General features: G+C 44.1%; 1 protein-coding gene across 2 annotated transcripts in view; it reads right to left on the bottom strand.

Annotated features, from left to right (window-relative positions):
* The window catches only part of Kdm1a (lysine demethylase 1A), a 54932-nt gene extending 34538 nt beyond the window's left edge, over positions 1 to 20394 (bottom strand). Inside the window, exons 1-2 of one of the 2 annotated variants that reach the window (XM_021160225.3) lie at positions 19845 to 20394; positions 10729 to 10894 (exon numbers count right to left, since the gene is read on the bottom strand). In XM_021160225.3, the coding sequence (XP_021015884.1) occupies positions 10729 to 10894; positions 19845 to 20198 (520 nt within the window). In that variant the 5' untranslated portion in view covers positions 20199 to 20394. The remainder of the gene's footprint in view (positions 1 to 10728; positions 10895 to 19844) is intronic. The other variant, XM_021160226.3, reaches the window with a different exon arrangement.
* Between the last annotated feature and the right edge of the window lie 559 nt (positions 20395 to 20953).

The following is a 20953-nucleotide window of genomic DNA, read 5'->3' as shown; positions in this document are numbered from 1 at the left end:
GGCTGTCCTGGCACTCACTTTGTAGACCAGGCTGGCCTCGAACTCAGAAATCCGCCTGCCTCTGCCTCCCAAGTGCTGGGATTAAAGGCGTGCGCCACCACGCCCGGCCCGAGTGCTAGGTTTAAAGGCCTGTGCCAACACACCAGGCTACAAAAGCACTTTCAACTGGGTACTGAAACTCAATTACTCTACCCTTTCTATTCTTATCATTTCCCTTTCTTTTTTTCTCCAACTACAATGCATGTCATTCAATAACCAAACTTGTTTCAGCTACAAGACTCTTGTTTTTCTATTGTCAATGATATATATTATTATATCAAGAGATATATTTCTTATTCATGATTATTGTGCTACAAATAATATGACAAGACCAAGGTAAGGCAGTTTTTTCTTGCTTCTGCTTTTTTTTCTTGCCTCGAGTTTATTTGTAAAAACAGCATAAGGCACTGGTCATCTGCAAACAGTGTGTGGATAGGCTGTGTCACAGCAGTACAACTGTCTTCATACAGGCAGGAACCTTTTCTGTGGGGCCTTCACATGGGCCTGGGTACCTTTGGGAGCCTGGGCTGGAACTGAAGCCTGGGCCTTAGCTGGAGCTTTGGCCCCTGCCTTGACCCTTGGCCATGTAGCTTCGAATCCGCTTCCCAAGCTTGGGGTGAGCGATGAAAGCCAGACAGCTGAGCTGTGGCTGAGCCCTTTGGCATCTTGGGCTTGATGGCCTGAGGCTTCACAAGGGCCTTGATGGCCTCTGCATTGTTGGCCTGCGTCTTCTTCAGGCCTGTCTTGTGCTTCTTGGCAAAGCGCATGTTCCTCAGGAACTTGGGGTCACTCCCCTTAAGAGATTCGTATCTTTGAGACAGGGTTTCTTGATGCCATTCTGTGCCATTTGGACTGGTTGTGTGTGATGTAGTTCTTGAACTTGGCTGTGTCTACACGGTAACCGATGGCTTTTGCCTTGCTTCTGCTTTTAAAATTACATTTTAAAAGTTCTTAAAAAGACACCAAGCCAAGTGGAATAATGTATGCCTAAAACCCCAACTACTTGGGAGGCTCAAGTGGGGACCAAATTCAGGTCTAACCTAGCCTACATAACAAAACTGTTTTTTTTTTTTTTAAAAAAATACTCTTGGCCAGACAGTGGGGGCACATGCTTTTAATCCCAGCACTTGGGAGGCAGACGGATTTCTGAGGAAAGACAAAAAAAAAAAAAAAAAAAAAGATACTCTTACGGGCCACCAACCCATGGGCCAACACCAATCCCTAACACTATTAATGATAGATACTGTCACACTTACAGACAGGATCTAGCACAACTATCATCTGAGAGACTCCACCCAGCAGCTGACTTAAACAGATGCAGACTCCCATAGCCAGCGTGGACCTTGGAGATTCTTATGGAAGAATATGAGGAGGAAGGACTGCAGCCCCAAAGGAGACAGGAACGCCACAAGAAGACCAACAGAGGCAACTAACCTGAATCCTTTGGGCTTTCAAAAACTGAACCACCAACTAAAAACACACCGGCTGGACCTAGTCTCCCTGCATGTATGTAGCAGATGTGCAGCTTGGTCTTCATATGGGTCCTGAACTACTAGAGCAGGGGTGCTATTCCAAAAGCTGCTGCCTGTATGTGGGATGCAGTCTTCTAGCTAGGCTGCCTTGTCTGGCCTCAGTGGGAGAGGATACACCTAGCCTCACCGAGACTTGATGTGCCATAGTGGGGATAATACTAATACCTAGGGGGCACCTCTCATAGGAGAAGGGGAGAGAAGATGGGGGGAATGACTGTGGGAGGGAGTAACGGGGGGGGGGAGCAGTGAGCAGAGAATAAGTAAAAACCTAATAATAATTTTTAATTATAAAAATATACTGTAATTTGATAATAATATAAGTGAATTTAGAAGCTATCTAACATACTGGGAATATATATATTTGTTTGTTTGTTTGTTTTTTGAAACAGGGTCTGGAAATATTTTAAAAGCTCTTTCATAATATGAAAAATTCAAATCTAAAATATTTCTTAGGTAAAGAACTCAGAGGATGAGTGTAAAAGGTAATATAAAAGATGCGGACTAATGGAAAACAACTCTGTAGCTGCTTGCTGGGTTTCAGACTCAGAACGAATCCATAGCTGAGGTGTCTATTTAACCTGGCCTCCAGGCCCTTTCAACATCCATCAGTCCTTACCTGGCCACTCAATGATGCACTTTCCAGCCCAGAGGCTAGGCTTCCCCTCCCCATAGAATCCAGACACTTTGGTTCTCCACCCATTGCCCAAATTTTCTCTCTCCCTGTGTACGCAGGCACCCTTTCTACTTCCCATGTGACTTCCCTGGCCTAGTTCCTTGGGACCAGTGAACCTGCCCAAAAGCTGTTTCTCAATAAACCTTTAAAATATACTTAAATCTGGCTTGAATCGACTCATTTCATCAGCAGAGAATAACCTGTCAAAACCTTGGACACTCTGAACCCTAATCTTAATCTTAGCATTAATGGAAGAAAACTGATTGTTAGCAAGGCAGTAAAACAATTTTACTTAATTTTAATTAAACTGATCTGACCACTTTGTAACAGATGTCTTGGTAGGAAGGATGACCTAGCAGAAGAAAATTCAATTAAAGGGTTACAAAATAATTTATATGTGAGGTGTAATAACTTGGAACGAAATGAGTACGTAAACAAGACTTAGTAAATCAGAAAGGCTGTGCAAGTGAGGGTGTAAGTGGGTAAGGTAAATACTGCTCCATTTTAGTTTAGGAGCATGGTAATGCAACAGATACACTGGGAAGAGAGAAGCTGGAACAGCATTCTAAAGATGTCTAGAAACTGTAGAACATAAAAGGAACAACAAATCTCAAGATTTAAAAACTGCATGGAGGTAGAAAGAGGCTATGCAAGTTCAAGCTTGTAAGTAAATATATGATTGATCTCAGGTGATCTTAGGGTGGCACTGGCTGCCAGAAGTGGTGAACAGATGATTCGAGGGACCTACATGGTGGTTAAAAAGAACTGACTCCTGCACATTCGTCCTATTCTGGGCCACATAGGCACATGCAAATAAAAATTGAGAGTGGGGCTGGAGAGATGGCTCAGGGGTTAAGAGCACTGACTGCTCTTCTAGAGGCCCTGAGTTCAATTCCCAGCAACCACTTCCATCTGGGATCCGATGCCCTCTTCTGGCATGGAGGTACATGCTGATAGAATACTAATATATGTAAAAGAAATTTAAAATCTTTTTTAAAAAATGGAACAAACCATCACTACTTTGCACTACTTTTCTCCTATCTCCATATTAAGAAGTGGTTTTAAAAACACCATTAAAAAGCTGGCCTGCCTTTTCCCACCACTGGGGAGTCAGAGGCAGATGGATCTCTTTGAATTCCAAGCCAGCCTGATCTACATAAGTTCCAGAACATCCAGAAAATTATAGAACCGCCTGACCTTAAAAAAAATAAAGAAAGAAAGAAAATCAACAATAACAAACACCAAAACAATCAAAAAACCCAAAAAAACAAAACAAAACAAAATTCAAGGGGCTTGAAATAAAGATTCCTGTTTTTCTGGCAGGACCTGAGGTGGATACCTGCTCCCACATTAAGTGACTTAAAACTGGCTGTAATTCCTGTTTCAGATTACACTCATACATTTAAATAAAAAACAAAACCAAAAAAACTAAGGCAGAATTAAAATAAACTAAGTACACGTCTACTGTCTATTTGACCAGTTTTGTGTAGGATAAAAGAGCTATGTCTGTCAGAATAAATGCAAGGTGAAGTAACTGAGGCTCTCGGGGAGCAAACACTGAGCAGAAGAATCTTCGAGCACACTGACTACCGAGGCCTTTCACAGCTGCTCCCGATGGTCAGTATTTGAGCAACAATATCGTTCTACATGAAATTCACACGTGTCAATGGAAACAGCAAACCTAGAGTTACTCCACCATTGAACAAATGGACTCAACCAGGCAACCCTCATCCTGTCAAGAACTGGAACTAGAAAGGGGTCTGCTAACAGCAGGCTCTCCTTCCGCACTCCAGAAGGCACAGAGGTCAGAAACAGCAGGAACCACAGACAAAGAAGTCGTCAGCACAGTAGGAAGGAAGGAAGGAGCACAAAGCCCCTAGAAATCAGAAAGACTACTCTCACACAGTGTTCTCCCAGAGTCGACAGTAGACATTTTCTTGATCCTTACTTTTATGCAAAGTCTTAACTCATAGTGTAGGTTTCACAATGCTTCAAAGGAAATATATAATTCTGATTCTTAATTCTGATTAAGGTGTCTGAGCAGTTAAAAAAAAAGCTTACTTTTTTTATTTACCTGTTTTAAACATGGACAATATCAAACTTTCTCCTGGTGCCACTATTAAAAGTACCACTGTAACATTCCATACCACATGTCACTATTATACTTCATAGTTGCATGCATTTGACAATAAGGTACTAAAATGGCTCTCCAGTTTCCAAAATGATCTATGTAGTTATAATCTGACTACAATATTAATCTATCCTATTCCTAGTTCAACTTTATTGTTCAACACTGTGAACATCTGAGTGATTAGTAGCCTAACAATCTCTGGAGAAAGAGCCTGAGGCAACTGCCCTCGCCCCCCTGGAAGCAACCCAGAGCTCCACCTGAAGGGAGCCGGAATCCTGCCTAGGACCACAGGCTGTGTGGGACTGAGTCCAAGACAGAAGAGCCATGAGACAACCACCAGTGCTATGGGGCTCCCAGAGGGAGGGAGCCTGAGATGATCGCCAGTCTGGTGCTCACATAGAGCGGCGGAGCAGACCATGCCCCAATGACCCCTGCCGGGTGCCATAATGCATAAGCTGAGCATAGCACTCCTAAGATGACCCCAGAGATCCCGGGCACCACTCACTAAGAAGAGCAAGTAAGTAATGGAGAAATGGAAGAGAAAGAGAAGCAGAAGGATGTGGGCACACTAAAGAGAGACAGAAAGGAGACTGGACGGTAGTGAGGAACAGCCTGATGTGAGCAGCTGGTGATGCCACCTAGGACAGTGGTGGGGTCCTGGCCTGTGCTGCCATGGGGGGTGGATGGGGGAGGGTCTGGGGGGAGAGGGCACATGTCTGGGTCTCTGGCCCTGCAGTAGCAGGGGTCAGTTACCATCAAAAGCCAGGCAGAAGTCCCTGGTCTGGGCTGCCACCTGGGGGCATGTGCAGAACTGGCCCCACCCCTCACCTGGGCATCCTGTGCAAGCCGGCCCTTCCCCTCACCAGCTACAGCACTCAGGAGAGAGGGTCCTGCACCTCACCCGAGCAAAACAGTAGGGGGGACCATGAGCCAGCCCCAAGGGCATGAGTGTAAGAGAGCTGACCCTACCAGATGTCTTCCCTGCAGTGAATGCACCCACACACGCATGCCCCTTGCCACCTATAACAGGCAGAAGAGCTGGCCCCAAGTCATCAGAGCTCATCAGAGTAGGAGAGTTGGCCCGTCCTCTCACCTACTGCAGCACTCTGCAAAGTTGGCCAGCGGATAGCTCAGATACTTCTCAGGCCCAGATCCTGGGATTTGAATTGACCCACCTCAACACCTACCCCATTGATGAACTGAACATGAAGGGGCTAGTTCAAAACTACAGGATCTCCATGACTCAGGGCAACAACAGAATACAAAGTGAGGCTCCAGCATTGATAAGCAGCAGAGCCATCAAGTCACTGCAATCAACATTTAGAAGCAAAACCTTGTGGAGAAAAGTGTACACTGTGGGACACTGACACACTACGGCTTCAGTTTCGGGGGAAGCTGCAAGGGTGGAGGGTAGATACTAGGAGAGAGGAGATAAGAGGGACTGGGTGCACAATGTGAAATTCACGCGCGCGCGCACGCACACACACACAATAAGAAGTTTTTTAAAAAAGACAATTTCTCTACAGATTGCAATTTAAGGCACCACTTTGTAGAACTCATTTTCACTTGTTTGTCCACAATAAAACTGTAAATCATGTAGAGTAAAATATATTACCTTTCACAATTCAAAAAAAAGAAAAGAAAAGAAAAGAAAAGCAAAGAAGCGAAGCAGGGTAATCTCTCTAAGACCAAACATAGTATTCAATGGTTCCTCTTACCAGTCAAAAGCAATTAACAGTTCAAAATCAAGAATTTAAAACCACTTTATAAAAACCTAACATCAGTTCTTCATGTTTAACATAAATTTTTCAAAATCCAATCTAGGACGGAAACATTAGCTTGCAAACAATTTCTTTAAAAAAAAAAAAATCTATTATACAACACAGTGACTATAGTAAACAACAAACAATAAGCTGTGTTCTTTAGAAAAAAATGCCAAGAGTATATGTTAAGTAGCCTTATCAAAAAAACAACGATCTGATCAAGGTAACCTCACTAGATTATAACTCTACAAATATACATTTCTTTAAAGCAGATTATATACAGCAAAGTCATACAATTTTATCCACCACTTTAAAAAAATTAAACTAACTTCTCAATTCTCACTACAGTTTTCTTTAAATACATTTATTGTGGTGCTTCATGCCTACAACCAGCTAGCTGCTAATATCTGGAGTCCTTTCAGACTGAATATTATGGTGGAGGATCTTATCTTAGTTTTTGAATAATTCTTAGTCTTATTTTTTTAATAATTCTTAGACTAAAGAACTACACTTGCGCCGGGCGTGGTGGCGCACGCCTTTAATCCCAGCACTCGGGAGGCAGAGGCAGGCGGATTTCTGAGTTCGAGGCCAGCCTGGTCTACAAAGTGAGTGCCAGGACAGCCAGGGCTACACAGAGAAACCCTGTCTCGAAAAACCAAAAAAAAAAAAGAACTACACTTGCAACAACGGATTAAAACTGTACAAAAAGTTGTTGTGGTGTGCTGAATACAGTGAATAAGGAATTATTACATTTGGAGGAATTTTTTTGATACAGGTTTCTCTGTGTTGCCTTGGCTGTCCTGGAATTCACTCTGTAGACCAGACTGGCTTGAAAGTCAAAGAGATCCAACTGCCTCTGCCTCCTGAGTGCTGGGATTAAACTCCTGTGCTTTTACTAAATTTTCATAAATGTTTCAAGTTATACACAACAAAGCTACTTATTACTCAAAATATTATCTTCCTAAAGTAGAGTCCAATAGTGAAACTGTAAAATCAGTGCAAGGCGCCAGGACCAGCACACGTGATACTTCTGTACATTAGCGGTTTAGCAACAACAGAGCAGCTCACAGAAACTATTAAGGGATGATGTGAAGCACGAGACAAGCTGAGGTAAGCTCCAAATAAAGTGTATTTCCAACGGATTCCTTCAACCAAGGGGCAGTTACTCTAACCCAGTTAAGGTCAGCGGAATGAGTCCTCTCACAGAGGCTCCTCCACTAACCATGCAGTCCACACAGCCCAAAGTCCGGATGCTCCCAATCGTCCCCAGGATCAAACAACGTTTAATCTTCACACAAAAGATACTTCCGAAATGAAACTCGTTAAACCAAATATAACCAACATGAAAATTTTAAGAAAACAAAACAATACAGGTTTAAACATAAGCAACAGCTATTTAAAATTCTGTGTATTACTCATGACTCTTGATAGGTCTATAATGCCACAGTGAAACGGTCAAAAAAGGGAGGGAGGGTTGTCAAGCCCAGAGAGAACTTCATCCTAATAAAGCAAGGCTAGGCCAACAACGTGAAACAAATAAAACCTCTTATTTTCATTTTGAAATTCACTGGGGGCTGGATGGAGTATCACTTAGCGTAAGAAAGGCACCCATGACGTCAACTCTCATGACACTTTAATCTCTCTATACCTTTAGCCCCTTACAGATTGCCTTTTCTACACCAAATGCCTCAGTGCCATCCTTTCAGTCTACAGAACCTCAGACAGCGGGGTAAGTGCTAGCACACAACTGGTAGAATGCCTCCAGGCCCTTCGTCAGGTCCCCAAAACAAAACAACCTGGTTACTTTCTACCTCCGACCAGTCAAGCCAGGCTTTCTACAGTATGGCTTCCATCTGTTTTCTAGCCTCTGAGAGGACCCAACTCACTCCATTTTAGAACAGGCAGCCATGTTAGGTCTTAAGTTTCAATTTCCCAGAAGGGCAGCCCAGGCTTCTTGGAAAAAAACCACAAAGAGCAGCCAGTCATCAACTGCCCTGACATCTGGCCTGGGGCTTAGAACAAATATGAAAAGGTACCTACAAGGTAACCCTCCCTTCCTCCAGGTACAAACCAATCAGAAGTGCACAAATATCCTGTAAGTGCAAACAATCCTAAGGAAGGTGACCTAACCGCAACTGGAAAACCAAGGGGCCTATGAGCTTCCCTCGTGGTTGCCACCATTATCCTTTGATAGCTGAACTCATGCCGGCTGTTTCTGCAAAATAAATGCTTTTGTCTTTGCATACTTTTGAGTTTGGGATCTTTTCAGCAATTCTCGGACCCTTACAGTAGGATCACAAAATACCACACCAAAAACCAACTTCTAACATATCATATCACCACTGTACAATACTTAACTCTTAAGTTGAGGACTCTATAGCCTGATGAGTTACAACAGGCATTTCACATAGCAAGTACCCAGCAAAGGCAGAAGAAAGAGAATCAAAAAGATTATATTAGAGATAAAGAGAGGGAGATACAGATTGAACAAAGGCAAGAAAGCTAAATACAAAATGGGGGACGGGAAGGAAGACACTGAGAAGGTGTTGCGGAGAAGGCTCTGCTGCCTCTAGACACGAGTGCACAGGGTGCACCACGAGGACTGGAAGGCTTCCAGTTCGGAGTTGTCTGATCAAGTATTTTAAGACAGTCTGAGGTCAAGCAAACGCCTGGACACTTGGATGAATTGAGTCCAGAATTTAATCTTTCTTTTTTTCAGAAAGTATTTTTATAATATTTTATTTCAATTGTACAAGATATTTATTTGTAAGAGCTCTAGTCAAAGCCTAAACCTAAGTTTACATTAACAGCTAACGTTTAATTCCCTCAAATGGAGTAACAGCATTAATGGTGGGTTTTTAAAGAAATATGTAAGATCTGGTAATTTACAGTAACATCAAAGAGCATGTTTTTTGGTGTGGATAAAATAAATAAAAAGATGCTGAAGATCCTGGGTCAAAAGCTAGAACTTGTCAAAATAAGTTTGATCTGGGTAACAGTGAAAGTACTGCAAAAGACAGCAGAGGAGGCCTAAAATCTGCATCTAAAGAGTTGGTAAAGTATGGGGCCTGTAGCTAATAGAAATTTAAAAAGTCATTTCAAGGAGAAGAAACATTGTGATCATTCAAAGTAAAAATGAGTTAATGAGATGTTATTTAGAGCAAAAAACACAAAAAAACTAATTAAGACTCGTGTTTTACACTGTTTTTCTAAAACAAAACAACTGATTAGGATAGCCACAGAGAGCTAGGACTCAAGGCTGACAATATTTAATGATTTATGAGGATTTTTTTTTGTTTTGAGACAGGGTTTCTCTGCATAGCTCTGTCCTCAAACTCAGAGATCCCCCAGCCCCTGCCTCCTGAGTGCTGGGATTAAAGGTGTGTACCACCACAGCCAGGCTATTTAATATGAAGACCGGGCAGTGGTGGTGCACGCTCTTAATCCCAGCACTTGTGAGGCAGAGGCAGGCGGATTTCTGAATTTGAGGCCAGCCTGGTCTACAGAGTGAGTTCCAGGACAGCCAGAGCTATATAGAGAAATCCTGTCTCAAACAAAACAAAACAAAACAAAACAAAACAAAACAAAACAAAACAGCTAGATGAAGTTCTGACACAAATATAAATCCAATAATCTTTTCATGGTATAAGGAAGTTTATGTGAGATCAGATTCTCTTCGCGCCTGTATCCTTTTCTTTTTGTGTGTGAGTTCGTGCAAATGCACATAAGAAAGACAGAGACAGAGGAGAGACAGAGAAAGAGATGGGGGCGGGGGGGGGGGGGGGGACGGGACAGGGAGAATCGAGCAACCGCACATATAGATGCCAGAGTTCAACAGTGGCTATCTTCTTTGATCACTCTTATCTAATGAGCAGTCTCACTGAACCCGGAGCTGGCAGATTCAGCTAGGCTGTCTGGCCATCAGACCTCAGCAGCAATCATTAATCATGCCCCTGCCTCTCAGCACTGAGACTCCACACTCCTGCCACCACACTCAGCTTTTACTCAGTGTTAGAAAAAGGAACTTGGGTCCTTGTGAGCTGCACCAACTCTCTTGACTGAACATCTCCCCACCCCCTTAGTCTCTCCTTATACCATTCCTTTGATTAGAAAGCCCTATAACTAAAATTACAGGACGTTAGGCCTGATCCCTTTAACTTCAGAATGTTTTGATATGTTTACCAAGAAAAACTTTTTACTAATAATGAGTATGTGTATATAAAAACAAAAACAAAAAAACAAAACTTTAAGCTGTGAACTCAAATTGTCCTTGGCAGGACTGACTGGCTCTGTGGATCTGACATTCTTTGTTTTCTCTAACCATTTATTTTCTTCTAATTCTAACCAACTTACATTGCTATTATCTATCACCATCCCTTACTTCCTTCAGACATAAACAAAAAGATGATCAGCAGCACTATGTATAGATGTGCACACATTCATGTATACAACCACATAGAAAGTCACAGCAAAGAGCCCCAGAATCAGAATAAACCAGAGATGGAGGCATAAATGACACTACAATATAAGAACAGAACAAGTGATTCTTATTTCTAAGATAACAAACGATGGTTGACCATTACAACTCACCAGACGGCTCTTCTGGCTCACTTTCATTTTCTTCCTCAGGTGGGGCTTGAGGAGGTGGTGGGGGGAGCTTCTTTTCCTTTTCTGCTTTAGCATTTCTTTCTTCTTCCGAATAATACTCATCTTCTGAGAGGTTGGCCAAGCTTTCATCCATTTCTCTGTATTCTACCTACATGGAGATTATACCAGAAAAGAACTAAATACACTGAGAACCTCAATCAGGGGTTCTGTTTGGAACCATTAATGGCTCAACTAATTGCTTTCATACTTCAAATTTTAAAGAAATAACAACGATCAAACCAATTTATAATAGTTACTAAAGAATAAAGCCTCAAGAAAAGCATACTGTGTCAGTCCAGGCTTAGCCCAGTCTGTGTGTAACTTTTTTATCCAACACTGGTCACATCTCTGACCCAAGAGCTCCTCCTGTAGTTTTGGGTTTTTTTCCCAGTATGTGTATTATCATGTTCACATATTGAAAGTATCAATTAAAATGGCCCTCATCCAAAAATACAGTTAACTAGTGAGCCAGATATGTGGCACGTGCCTGTAACTCCGGCACCCAGGTGACTTTTACGTCACCCCAACCTGAGCTACACAATCTCATGGCCAGCCTGCATAGCCTACATAAAGAGACCCTGGTCTTAAAATACCATGGACTGAGAATGTATTAGTTCAGGTATTAGTTTCTATTCCTGCTGTGGCTACTTTGGCTATCTTTTCTCTGCTTTTTGCTATTATTTGTCTCTTTAATTGACAAACTGAGGACAGATGGCCCAGCCTAGCTTGTTAGACCTGCCAGGTCCCAGGCCTTAACCCTGACATCTTCAGTAACACCTTTATAAAACTTCAAACTAATTTTGATTATGCAATTTCATCATATTTTTAAATGAGAGGCCCCCATACTAAACAATCTTTAGGCAATAAAACAGTATTTATATACACCTCAAAACTCTTAAAGCAAAGCCAGTCTACAGTTAGGAATGACCTACCCCACACATTGCACCAAATAGCTTGTAGGTGCCCCTGCATTCCCAATTTTAAATGCTCTGCCCTGGCAGACTCCGGTGCTAGCAGAATATTTGGTATTATTCTCTCTACAGCCCATTACCAGCTTTCTATATGTAAATGCTTATCCTTCCTCACCTGATCTGAGATTATGTTAAAAAGCAAGTGGCCAAAAGCAACAATCAACAAGGCCAAAGAGCAACTCAAAGAGATGGATCTAGAGTTGTCCAGCAGCTGACTGGTTCAGACTGGAATGTGGCTTTTTGGAGAATAAAGAGCTGGGGAAGGGGAGGGACAGATAACTGGGCAAAGCAGACAGAGTGCTGAGGGGAATGAAGCAGGGAGTTTAAGAGACTAAGAGTAACTTAGAGACTCTCAGGACTAAATGGGGGTGACCTTAGCCAAAATGCCCCAGTCTCCTTAGGGAGAGGGAACTGGAGAGTCCACCTCCAGTAGACAGACAGGCCTCAAGTAGAGGGACTGAGTTACTAAACCTCAGTCAAAATTTCTGACCCAGAATTGTTCCTATCTAAAAAGAACTGCAGGGACAAAAATGGAGAAGAGGCTGAAGGAAAGGTGGTCCAGTGACAGGCCCAACATGAGACCCATCTCATGGGGGGTTGAGGGGGGAGGGGTTAGGAGGGGCACCAAGGCCTGACACTATTACTGATGCTATGATGTGCTCCCAGATGGGAATCTGGCTGGCATGGCTGTCCTCCAAGAGGTCCTACCAGCAGCTGAGACAAAAGCAAATACTTATACCCAACCACTGGACTGAAATAGGGGGCTCCTATGGTTGAATTAGGTGAAGGATTGAAGCTGAAAGGGAGGGTGCCCCAGAGGAAGACTAGCAGTCTCAACTAACCCAGACCCCAGGGAGCTCCCAGAGACTGAGCCACCAACCTCAAGCATACACGGCCCTGGCACATAAATAACAGGGTCTGTCCCGTCTGGCTTCAATGGGAGATGTGCTTGATTCAAGAGACTTGAAGTCCAAGGAAAGGGGGATGGCCTGGTGGGGGGCGGGAGCACCCTTTCAGAGGCAAGAGGGAAGAAGAATGGGATGAGGAATTGTGGGAAGGGGGACAGGAGGGGAGAGAAACAACTGGAATATAAATAAATAAATAAATAAAATTTTTAAAAAAAAGTAACTTAGTGGGGATGCAATGGCAGAAAAGTTAGGTTAGACTGTAGCTAAGAGTCTGCCCCAGTAAAAGGTCAACAGCTTTATACTTACTATACAAATGTTCCTGCGTCTTTATTATTAAACCTCAAGCAGATCCCCCAAAATCCCACCCCAATAATACGCCTCAGCTTCCTTTTTAAGAAATTCTCTGTGTGGTGTATATGCACAGGTGTTAATTAAGTACTCTTACACAGGCTAAGGCCAAAGAAGGACACTGGGTGCCCTGTTCCATTACTCTGCTCTCTTCCCTACAGGGCCTCTCACTGAACCTGAAACTTGGCACACTTCTGCTAGCTTCCTGCTGCCTCCACTCCCCCACACGCCGGCCAGTGGAACCCACATCCATCAGTTTGCTTTCTACTCCTTAAATGGATACACACCATTCCACTCAAGTTACAGGTCACATTTGCTCTAAGTCTGGCTATGAAGGGATGAGACTTCTCATCTCTTTACTACTGCTCCATTTTTTGTTTTTATTTATTTTTCATCCAAGTATTATTTTTATTTATTTGGGGGGGGGTGGATTTTTGAGACAGGGTTTCTCTGTGTAGCCCTGGCTGTCCTGGAACTCACTCTGTAGACCAGGTTGTCCTCAAACTCAGAAATCCGCCTGCCTCTGCCTCCCAAGTGCTGGGATTAAAGGCGTGCACCACCACTGCCTGACTGTCCATGTATTTTTGTGCACCATATACATGCATTGTTCACTTAGGCACTGGGTCTCCTTAACTGGAGTTACAGGAGGGTTGTGTGCCGCCATTTGGGTACTAACCACTGAGCCATCTCTCTAGCTCCACATCCTTGCTTCTAACTGTCCCAAAATAAACACATATTTTATGTTTCTTTTGAAGAACTGTGCTGGAGAGATGGCTCAGTGGTTAAGAGCACTGACTGCTCTTCCAAAGGTCCTGAGTTCAAATCCCAGCAACCACATGGTGGCTCACAACCATCCATAATGAGATCTGACGCCTTCTTCTGGTGCATCCGAAGGCAGTTACAGTGTACTTAGATATAATAATAAATAAATCTAAAAAAAAGAAAGAACGAAAGAAAGTTTAAGAACTGACCACAGAGTTGGGAAGTGGCTCCTGGGATAAAAGCACAAACAAAAGAGACAGAAATGAAGAGCAGACTCCCCAGCACCCACATAAAAGGTGGTCGAGAATGAATGCCCACATGTGATCCCAATGCTCAAGATACACAGGGGATCCCTGGAGTAAGCTGACGAGACGGGCACGCAAAATCAAAAATGCAAGATGTCTGGGGTTCAGAAAATAAAGTATACAGCCGGGCGTGGTGGCACACGCCTTTAATCCCAGCACTCGGGAGGCAGAGGCAGGCGGATTTCTGAGTTCGAGGCCAGCCTGGTCTACAAAGTGAGCTCCAGGACAGCCAGAGCTATAAAGAGAAACCCTGTCTCGAAAAACCAAAAAAGCCGGGCGTGGTGGCGCACGCCTTTAATCCCAGCACTCGGGAGGCAGAGGCAGGCGGATTTCTGAGTTCGAGGCCAGCCTGGTCTGCAAAGTGAGTGCCAGGACAGCCAGGGCTACACAGAGAAACCCTGTCTCGAAAAAACCAAAAAAAAAAAAAAGAGTTGAAGAGTTCACACATCTTATATAAAAACACAGTAACCAGAACTGCGGTAGTGGCATGACAGGAAAACACATGGTTGGGACCAAAAAATATTCCTTACATGCAACCCTGGGAGTAACAGAATAAGTCAAATATATAAATTGGACCTAATTAAAGTTTAAAAGTTTTGAAACAGCCGGGCGTGGTGGCGCACGCCTTTAATCCCAGCACTCGGGAGGCAGAGGCAGGCGGATTTCTGAGTTCGAGGCCAGCCTGGTCTACAAAGTGAGTGCCAGGACAGCCAGGGCTACACAGAGAAACCCTGTCTCGAAAAACCAAAAAAAAAAAAAAAAAAGTTTTGAAACTAGAATAAAAAATAAATCTTACTTTAAAACGATCTTTTAAACCCATTAAAAAAAAAAAAGAGCCAAGAATGTGACTAAGTAGAGCTGGGGATATAGCTCAGCTAGTATAGTGCCTGCCTACCACAGTGGATGCCCTGGATTTGATCCCCAGAGCCAGATAAAAATGGGTATAAGCGACACACACCAGTAATCCCAGCACTGCAATTACGAGGTGGATGCAGGGCTGAATGTGGCCTTTAGTCCCAGCACTCAGGTGGAGGCAGGTAGATCTCTGTTGAGTTTGAGGCTAGCCTAGTTTACAAATTGAATTCTAAGACAGCCAGGTTGTATCAGAATTGATGAATTATCACATAAATACAGAGGTTTATTTACAGAATGTTGTACACGTCCCCTTTGGAAAATGGAATTAGACTAAGTAATAGTGTGATTTAATAACAAGACTTGGGCTAGAGGCAGATAGAGCTCTGACCTAAGAGGCCAGCTGGTCTGCAGAGGCAGGTCCAGGTCAGCCAGTCTGTGTAAAGGTTCCTCTGGTGAACCATCCCTTTGTAGAAAGTTAAAGTCTGTACTAAAAGGTTATGATTCATGGAATCTGTTTGATGTGGAAATAGAATCGTGGTTGGAGCTGACGTTGGCAATTTAAGACCTGCTGACTAAGTGAGTGAACAAAATTTGCTAATATCATTTAATGACCTGCATGCTTTTTCTTTACCCTGACTCATTCCTTACTGGTAGGATCAATCTTTTCAGTATTTGGGTTATGGTTCAATGAGCCAGAAAAGTAACTTTGTAGTATCAGAATGTCATCCAACTGTATATTTACTTTACTGTAAATAATGGTGAACAGTGGTCAATAAATAGTTTTATATTCCTTTAAAAAAAAAAAAAAAAAGACAGCCAGGTTGTTCTACTAAGAAACCAAAACCCTATGTCAAAACAAAACAAAACAAACAAAAGGTGAGTACAAGTGATCAGAAACTTAAGGTTATCCTCAAGTACACAGGGAGATAATGAGTTTAAGACCAGCTTGGTTTGTCCTTTGGGGGGGGGGGGCACTACAAACTTTTAAAAATAGCTATCTTGCATACAAATATAAAAACAAAACAAAACCATGTTCAACATCATTAGCCATTACGAAAATGAACATGTCTACAATGAAATAGCATTTCAACTTTACAAAGATGGCTATAAAAAGACAGACGATGTAAACACAGACAAAGATATGGAGAGCTAGCACCCACATACATTGCTAAGGAAAAGGTGAAACTGTAGCTGCTATTTTAGAAAAACACTTGGTAGCAATTCCTCACAAAAGAAAAGCAGAATCCACATGTGATTTACAGATTATAATCAGGTATTATGCAAAAGTAAACTTTATTTCCTCAGATGTAATTGTGTCTCAGAGGCTTACTGCTGAGTGAGCTCACCCTTTCTAGTGCATGCTCAACTACAGCTGGCTGGTTCAACTCATATGTTCTGGCCCAAACTCCTCTCCAAGCTAACTGATTCAAACTGGCTTCTTGGCTTCTCACTAAATTGCTCTGCTTAACCTCAAACTAATTCTAGCAATCTGTTCTAACCTTCAGGCTCCTCCTCATGCCAGACAAGCCCGAGCTTGTCTATGTTCACCTGCAGCCCGTCTCTGTAAAACTGCCTCTCTCTGGGCTGCTCTCCTGAGTTACCATCCTTTCCTGTGCTGTTCTGGCGAGTGTTGGGCATATCCTATCTCTGACTCATTCTGTCGAGAGTCTTTCTGACTCGAAATTAGATGTCATTCTCAAATACGGCTCTTCCTTCTACAAACTGACTTTACACACTGTTTGGGATTCATGTGTACTAAGGGAACGTCTTATTTCAGACAGAGTGATGTCTTTCCAGCTGACTCACACAGACCTAGAAGGTCTCTGAATGTGATCCCTTGCCAGAGCAGTCATATTGCTAGATTAAAATTCCTCTACAGGGCTGGAGAGAGGGCCCAGTGGTTAAGAGTACCGACTGCTCTTCCCAGAGGTCCTAAGTTCAATTCCAGCAACCACATGGTGGCTCACAATCATCTGTAATGGGATCCAATGCCCTCTTCTGGTATGTCTGAAGATAGTGACAGTGTACTCACATACATGGAATAAATAAATAAATCTTTTTAAAAATTCCTCTACAGTCTTACAAGAGACTTGAAAACACAGGCTTGCATGTTTTACATTACTGTTCACAGCTACCTTATACATAACAGGAAAAAAAAAAAGCTGGGCAGTGGTGGCGCACGCCTTTAATCCCAGCACTTGGGAGGCAGAGGTAGGCAGATTTCTGAGTTCGAGGCCAGCCTGGTCTACAAAGTGAGTTCCAGGACAGCCAGGGCTATACAGAGAAACCCTGTTTCAAAAACAAAACAAAACCAAACAAAACCAAACAAAAAAACCCAGGTGTCTCTGGGAAACAATGAAATGTTCTAAACTGACTGTGGTGGTGTTTTTATGATTACATAATTTATATTATTTTATTTTTTAAAGAGTTTTTCTTAAAGATGTATTTATTTATTATATGTAAGTACACTGTAGCTGTCTTCAGACCTCCAGAAGAAGGAGTCAGATTTCATTAAGGATGGTTGTGAGCCACCATGTGGTTGCTGGGATTTGAACTCAGGATCTTCAGAAGAGCAGTCACTGCTCTTAACCGCTGAGCCATCTCTCCAGCCCCAGATTACATAATTTAAAAGCAACACTGACACATTAATTATCTCAAATCTGTTTTGAGATAGATTCATTCATTCATTCACTTATTATGTATACAGTGTTCTGACTGCACGTATGCTTGCGTGCCAGAAGAGGGCACCACATCTCATTATAGATGGTTCTGTGCCACTATGTGGTTACTGGGAATTAAACTCAGGACCTCTGGAAGAGCAGCCAGCAATCTTAACTTCTGAGCCATCTCTCCAGACCTCAAATCTGTTTTTAAGTTATCTGTTTCTGGCCCTGACTTGATAAATTGGGTTCCTACTGGACTCTGCCTTCTTTCATGTCCAAGGGTTGAAGTCAACCTCTGTGCCTTTAATAAAAATCAAACAAACAAACTAACGCAGGCGGTTTGAAATGTATTCAGATTATCTTGGGGGCAGGGCGTCACTGTGTGCCTTTGCCTTCCCACATGCACTTTCTTCAGTTTTAAGAGGATTCTAGTTTTGTGGATTTTAAAAACGTATTTGGTAGGTTTCCTTATAGCATTTTCACACATCATTGGTTTTGGTTGACCCTTCCTCTCCATCTCTGCTAAAACTATTCCAGTATCCCCAATACTCCACCTTTCTAATGCATGTCTGATAATCCCTCCTCCGCCAACCGGCCTTTCCTCCAAATCCAAATGACTGAGCAGTGAGTAGGAAGATCTCAAGCAGGAAGCTGAAGGCCCTCCAGCAACACTCATCCCACTGCCCTGGAAATGGTACCCGGCAGCCTGGTACAGTGTAGGGACCACTCTGGAAGCCTAGGTCCGACTATGTGTTGAGCATAGGAATTTGAGATCTTACGAGCAACATAACAAGATATTTGTTAATCAAAAACTAACAAACCAGGCCTAATGAGGCAGGTCTAGAATCCCAGTCACTTGGAAGGCTGACCCAGGAGGTTCACAAGTTCAAGCCCTGTTTAAGCCACAAGATAAATTTAGGGCCAATATAGTTTCAAAATAAAAAGGAGGACTGGGGCTATAGTAGAGAACCTGTCTAGCACATAAGAGATTCAACTCCCCAGCACAGCAGGAGAACAATGTACAAGAAGTTACCTAAATCACACTACTTAACACTTGTATTTATCTTGCAGTGCTACAAACAGAAACACAAATTCTCAATTCTGCTTGGCGAGTCCTGTGCCATTCAGCCATACCCTTAGACTACTTTCTTTTTTAAAGATTTATTTATCTGAGTACACTAGCAGTCTTCAGACACACCAGAAGAGGGCATCAGATCCCATTACAGATGGTTGTGAGCCATCATATGGTTGCTGGGAATTGAACTCAGGACCTCTGGAATAGCAGTCAGCAGTCTTAACCACTGAGCCATCTCTCCAGCCCCTTAGACTACTTCTTGTATTTATTACATACCCATATGTATTTCCAATTCCCCAATCAGATTAAGCATCTCTGGGAAAGGCTAATACTGTGCAATAAAGCCACACCAATGCTTAGCAAGGTTATTGACCCTGAAGGTTGTTTGTTTGTTTGTTTCAATAACGAATAACACCTTGTCAAAACACCAAACTCTGAAACTGCAAACCTCTTTTTACTCATTCTGAAAATGAAGCTAACAATACCAGTCCAGTGGTGTTTGGGAAAACGAAAAACGCTGGCCCTGTGCCAAATGCACCATCTGGCATACTGGGGTGTGAGACAGAGGTTATCTGTGCATAGTGTTGGATTTGATGCCAAATCTTTATCTTTATATTCGCCCCGTGACCAACTGGTATTCTTCACTCGCTTCCACAATTTGAAAAAGTCTACCAGGGCCCCAAGAAAGCGCTGGTCTCCAAGCCTGACAACCTCAGTTCGATTCCTTACTTAGCATGGTGGAAAGACAGGACGGACTCAGGCGAGATGTCCTATGACCGCAACTCGCACACGCACAATAAACGATTGGTCTTTGTATTATTTTATTTTTTTATCTTTAAAAAAAAAAAAAAAAAAGGAAAGAAGAGTCTACGCGTACCTGGCGTACAGCAAGACCTTTCAAAAACAAAGAAAAAGTCTCTTTCTTTTCATGCGGCTTGACTCTAGAGCATCACACCCATCTCCCCTGTGTACCCAACCCAGACGCCGCCCGCCGTCCGCACACATCAGACACACAGGTAGACAAACCCGTCGGGAAGCCATCTTTCCCAGTCAGACCATCACGGTCACACCCTCCAGCGCCCGATACACCGGGTCCCCCGCACAAAGGCCGGGCCTCCCCTCTCCCGGCCCCACTCCCGTCCCCCGGGCCAGCGGTTCGATCACGGCCTCACCTTGGCCCGCTTGCGCCGACTGGTCCGTCGGCCCTCCGGGGTCTCGGCTATTCCGGTCTCCATGGGCGTCGCGGAGCCGGGCCCGGCTGTGGGCCCCGCCTGGGGCCCAGCGGACCCCGGCGGCTCGGCCAGGCCCCCGGGCGGCGAGGCCCGCGGAGGCTCCTTCTTTCGGGGAGTGCGCTCGCCCGCCGCCCCCGTAGCCATGTCGGTGGGGCCCGCCAGGCCCGCGGGCGGCGCGGCCACCTCAGAGCCGTTCTCGGCGCCGCCCGCCGCCCCGGGCCCGGCCTCGGTCCCAGCAGCCGCCGCTGCCGCCGCCGCCGCTGCCGCCGCCGCCGCCTTCTTCCCAGACAACATCTCGGGCCGCCTGGCCGCCGCGGGCCGCGGGGGCCGATCGGTCTGCCGCTCCGTGGGTCCGCAGCCGCCTCGCGCCTCTCCGCCCCGCACCTCTCACGCTCCGCGCGAAGCCAAACACCCCCGCGTGCGCACGCGCCCTGCGCGCTCCCGCCGCACCAGGACAAAAAAGCAGCAGCTTGTCCCCGGCTCAAGACCAGAGAGCGGCATCCCGGAGGCTAGAGCGGCGTCGCAGCTCCGATCGCGAGGCTGACCTAGAGCGCCCCCTGCGACTGGGAGTCCGACCCAGCACATCCGTCTGACTTCGGGTTCTGAGCCCGACCGCACCTCCCAGGACCGTTTTCATCAAGGACTCTCAAGATTCACCCATACACTAGACACTTCAACTAATACCATTCATTCTCCTCGCAGGACAAGGGATGAATTATGGAATTCCGGCTTTCAGAGGGCTTACTACCTAATTGAGACAGGGGAACACTCTGAAGTACAACTTAATTAATGATCACTTAATTATCCTGTGCTCTGTAACTCAACCTTTAGAGCACTGGCCCCGAGTTATCCCTAGAGCCGAGTTTAGGGAAACTAGCTTCATAATGGCCCTGCTTGGACTGTGGGGAAATAAAGAGTGCACGAATTTCCACAGTAATAAAATAGAGAGAAATGAGGAAATTCTGGTTTGAGTCAAAGTGGACTCACTCTTGCCTCCAAGCCCTGTTTATTTTCTTTCTTGAGGCTGCACATGCTCGCCACCATGCCTC

This window comes from Mus caroli, unplaced genomic scaffold (assembly GCF_978045245.1).
Source record: "Mus caroli unplaced genomic scaffold, Mus_caroli_1 scaffold_6, whole genome shotgun sequence".
NCBI classification, from domain to species: domain Eukaryota; kingdom Metazoa; phylum Chordata; class Mammalia; order Rodentia; family Muridae; genus Mus; species Mus caroli.
The sequence above is the reverse complement of the archived record's forward strand: the minus strand, read 5'-3'. Positions and strand labels throughout refer to the sequence as shown.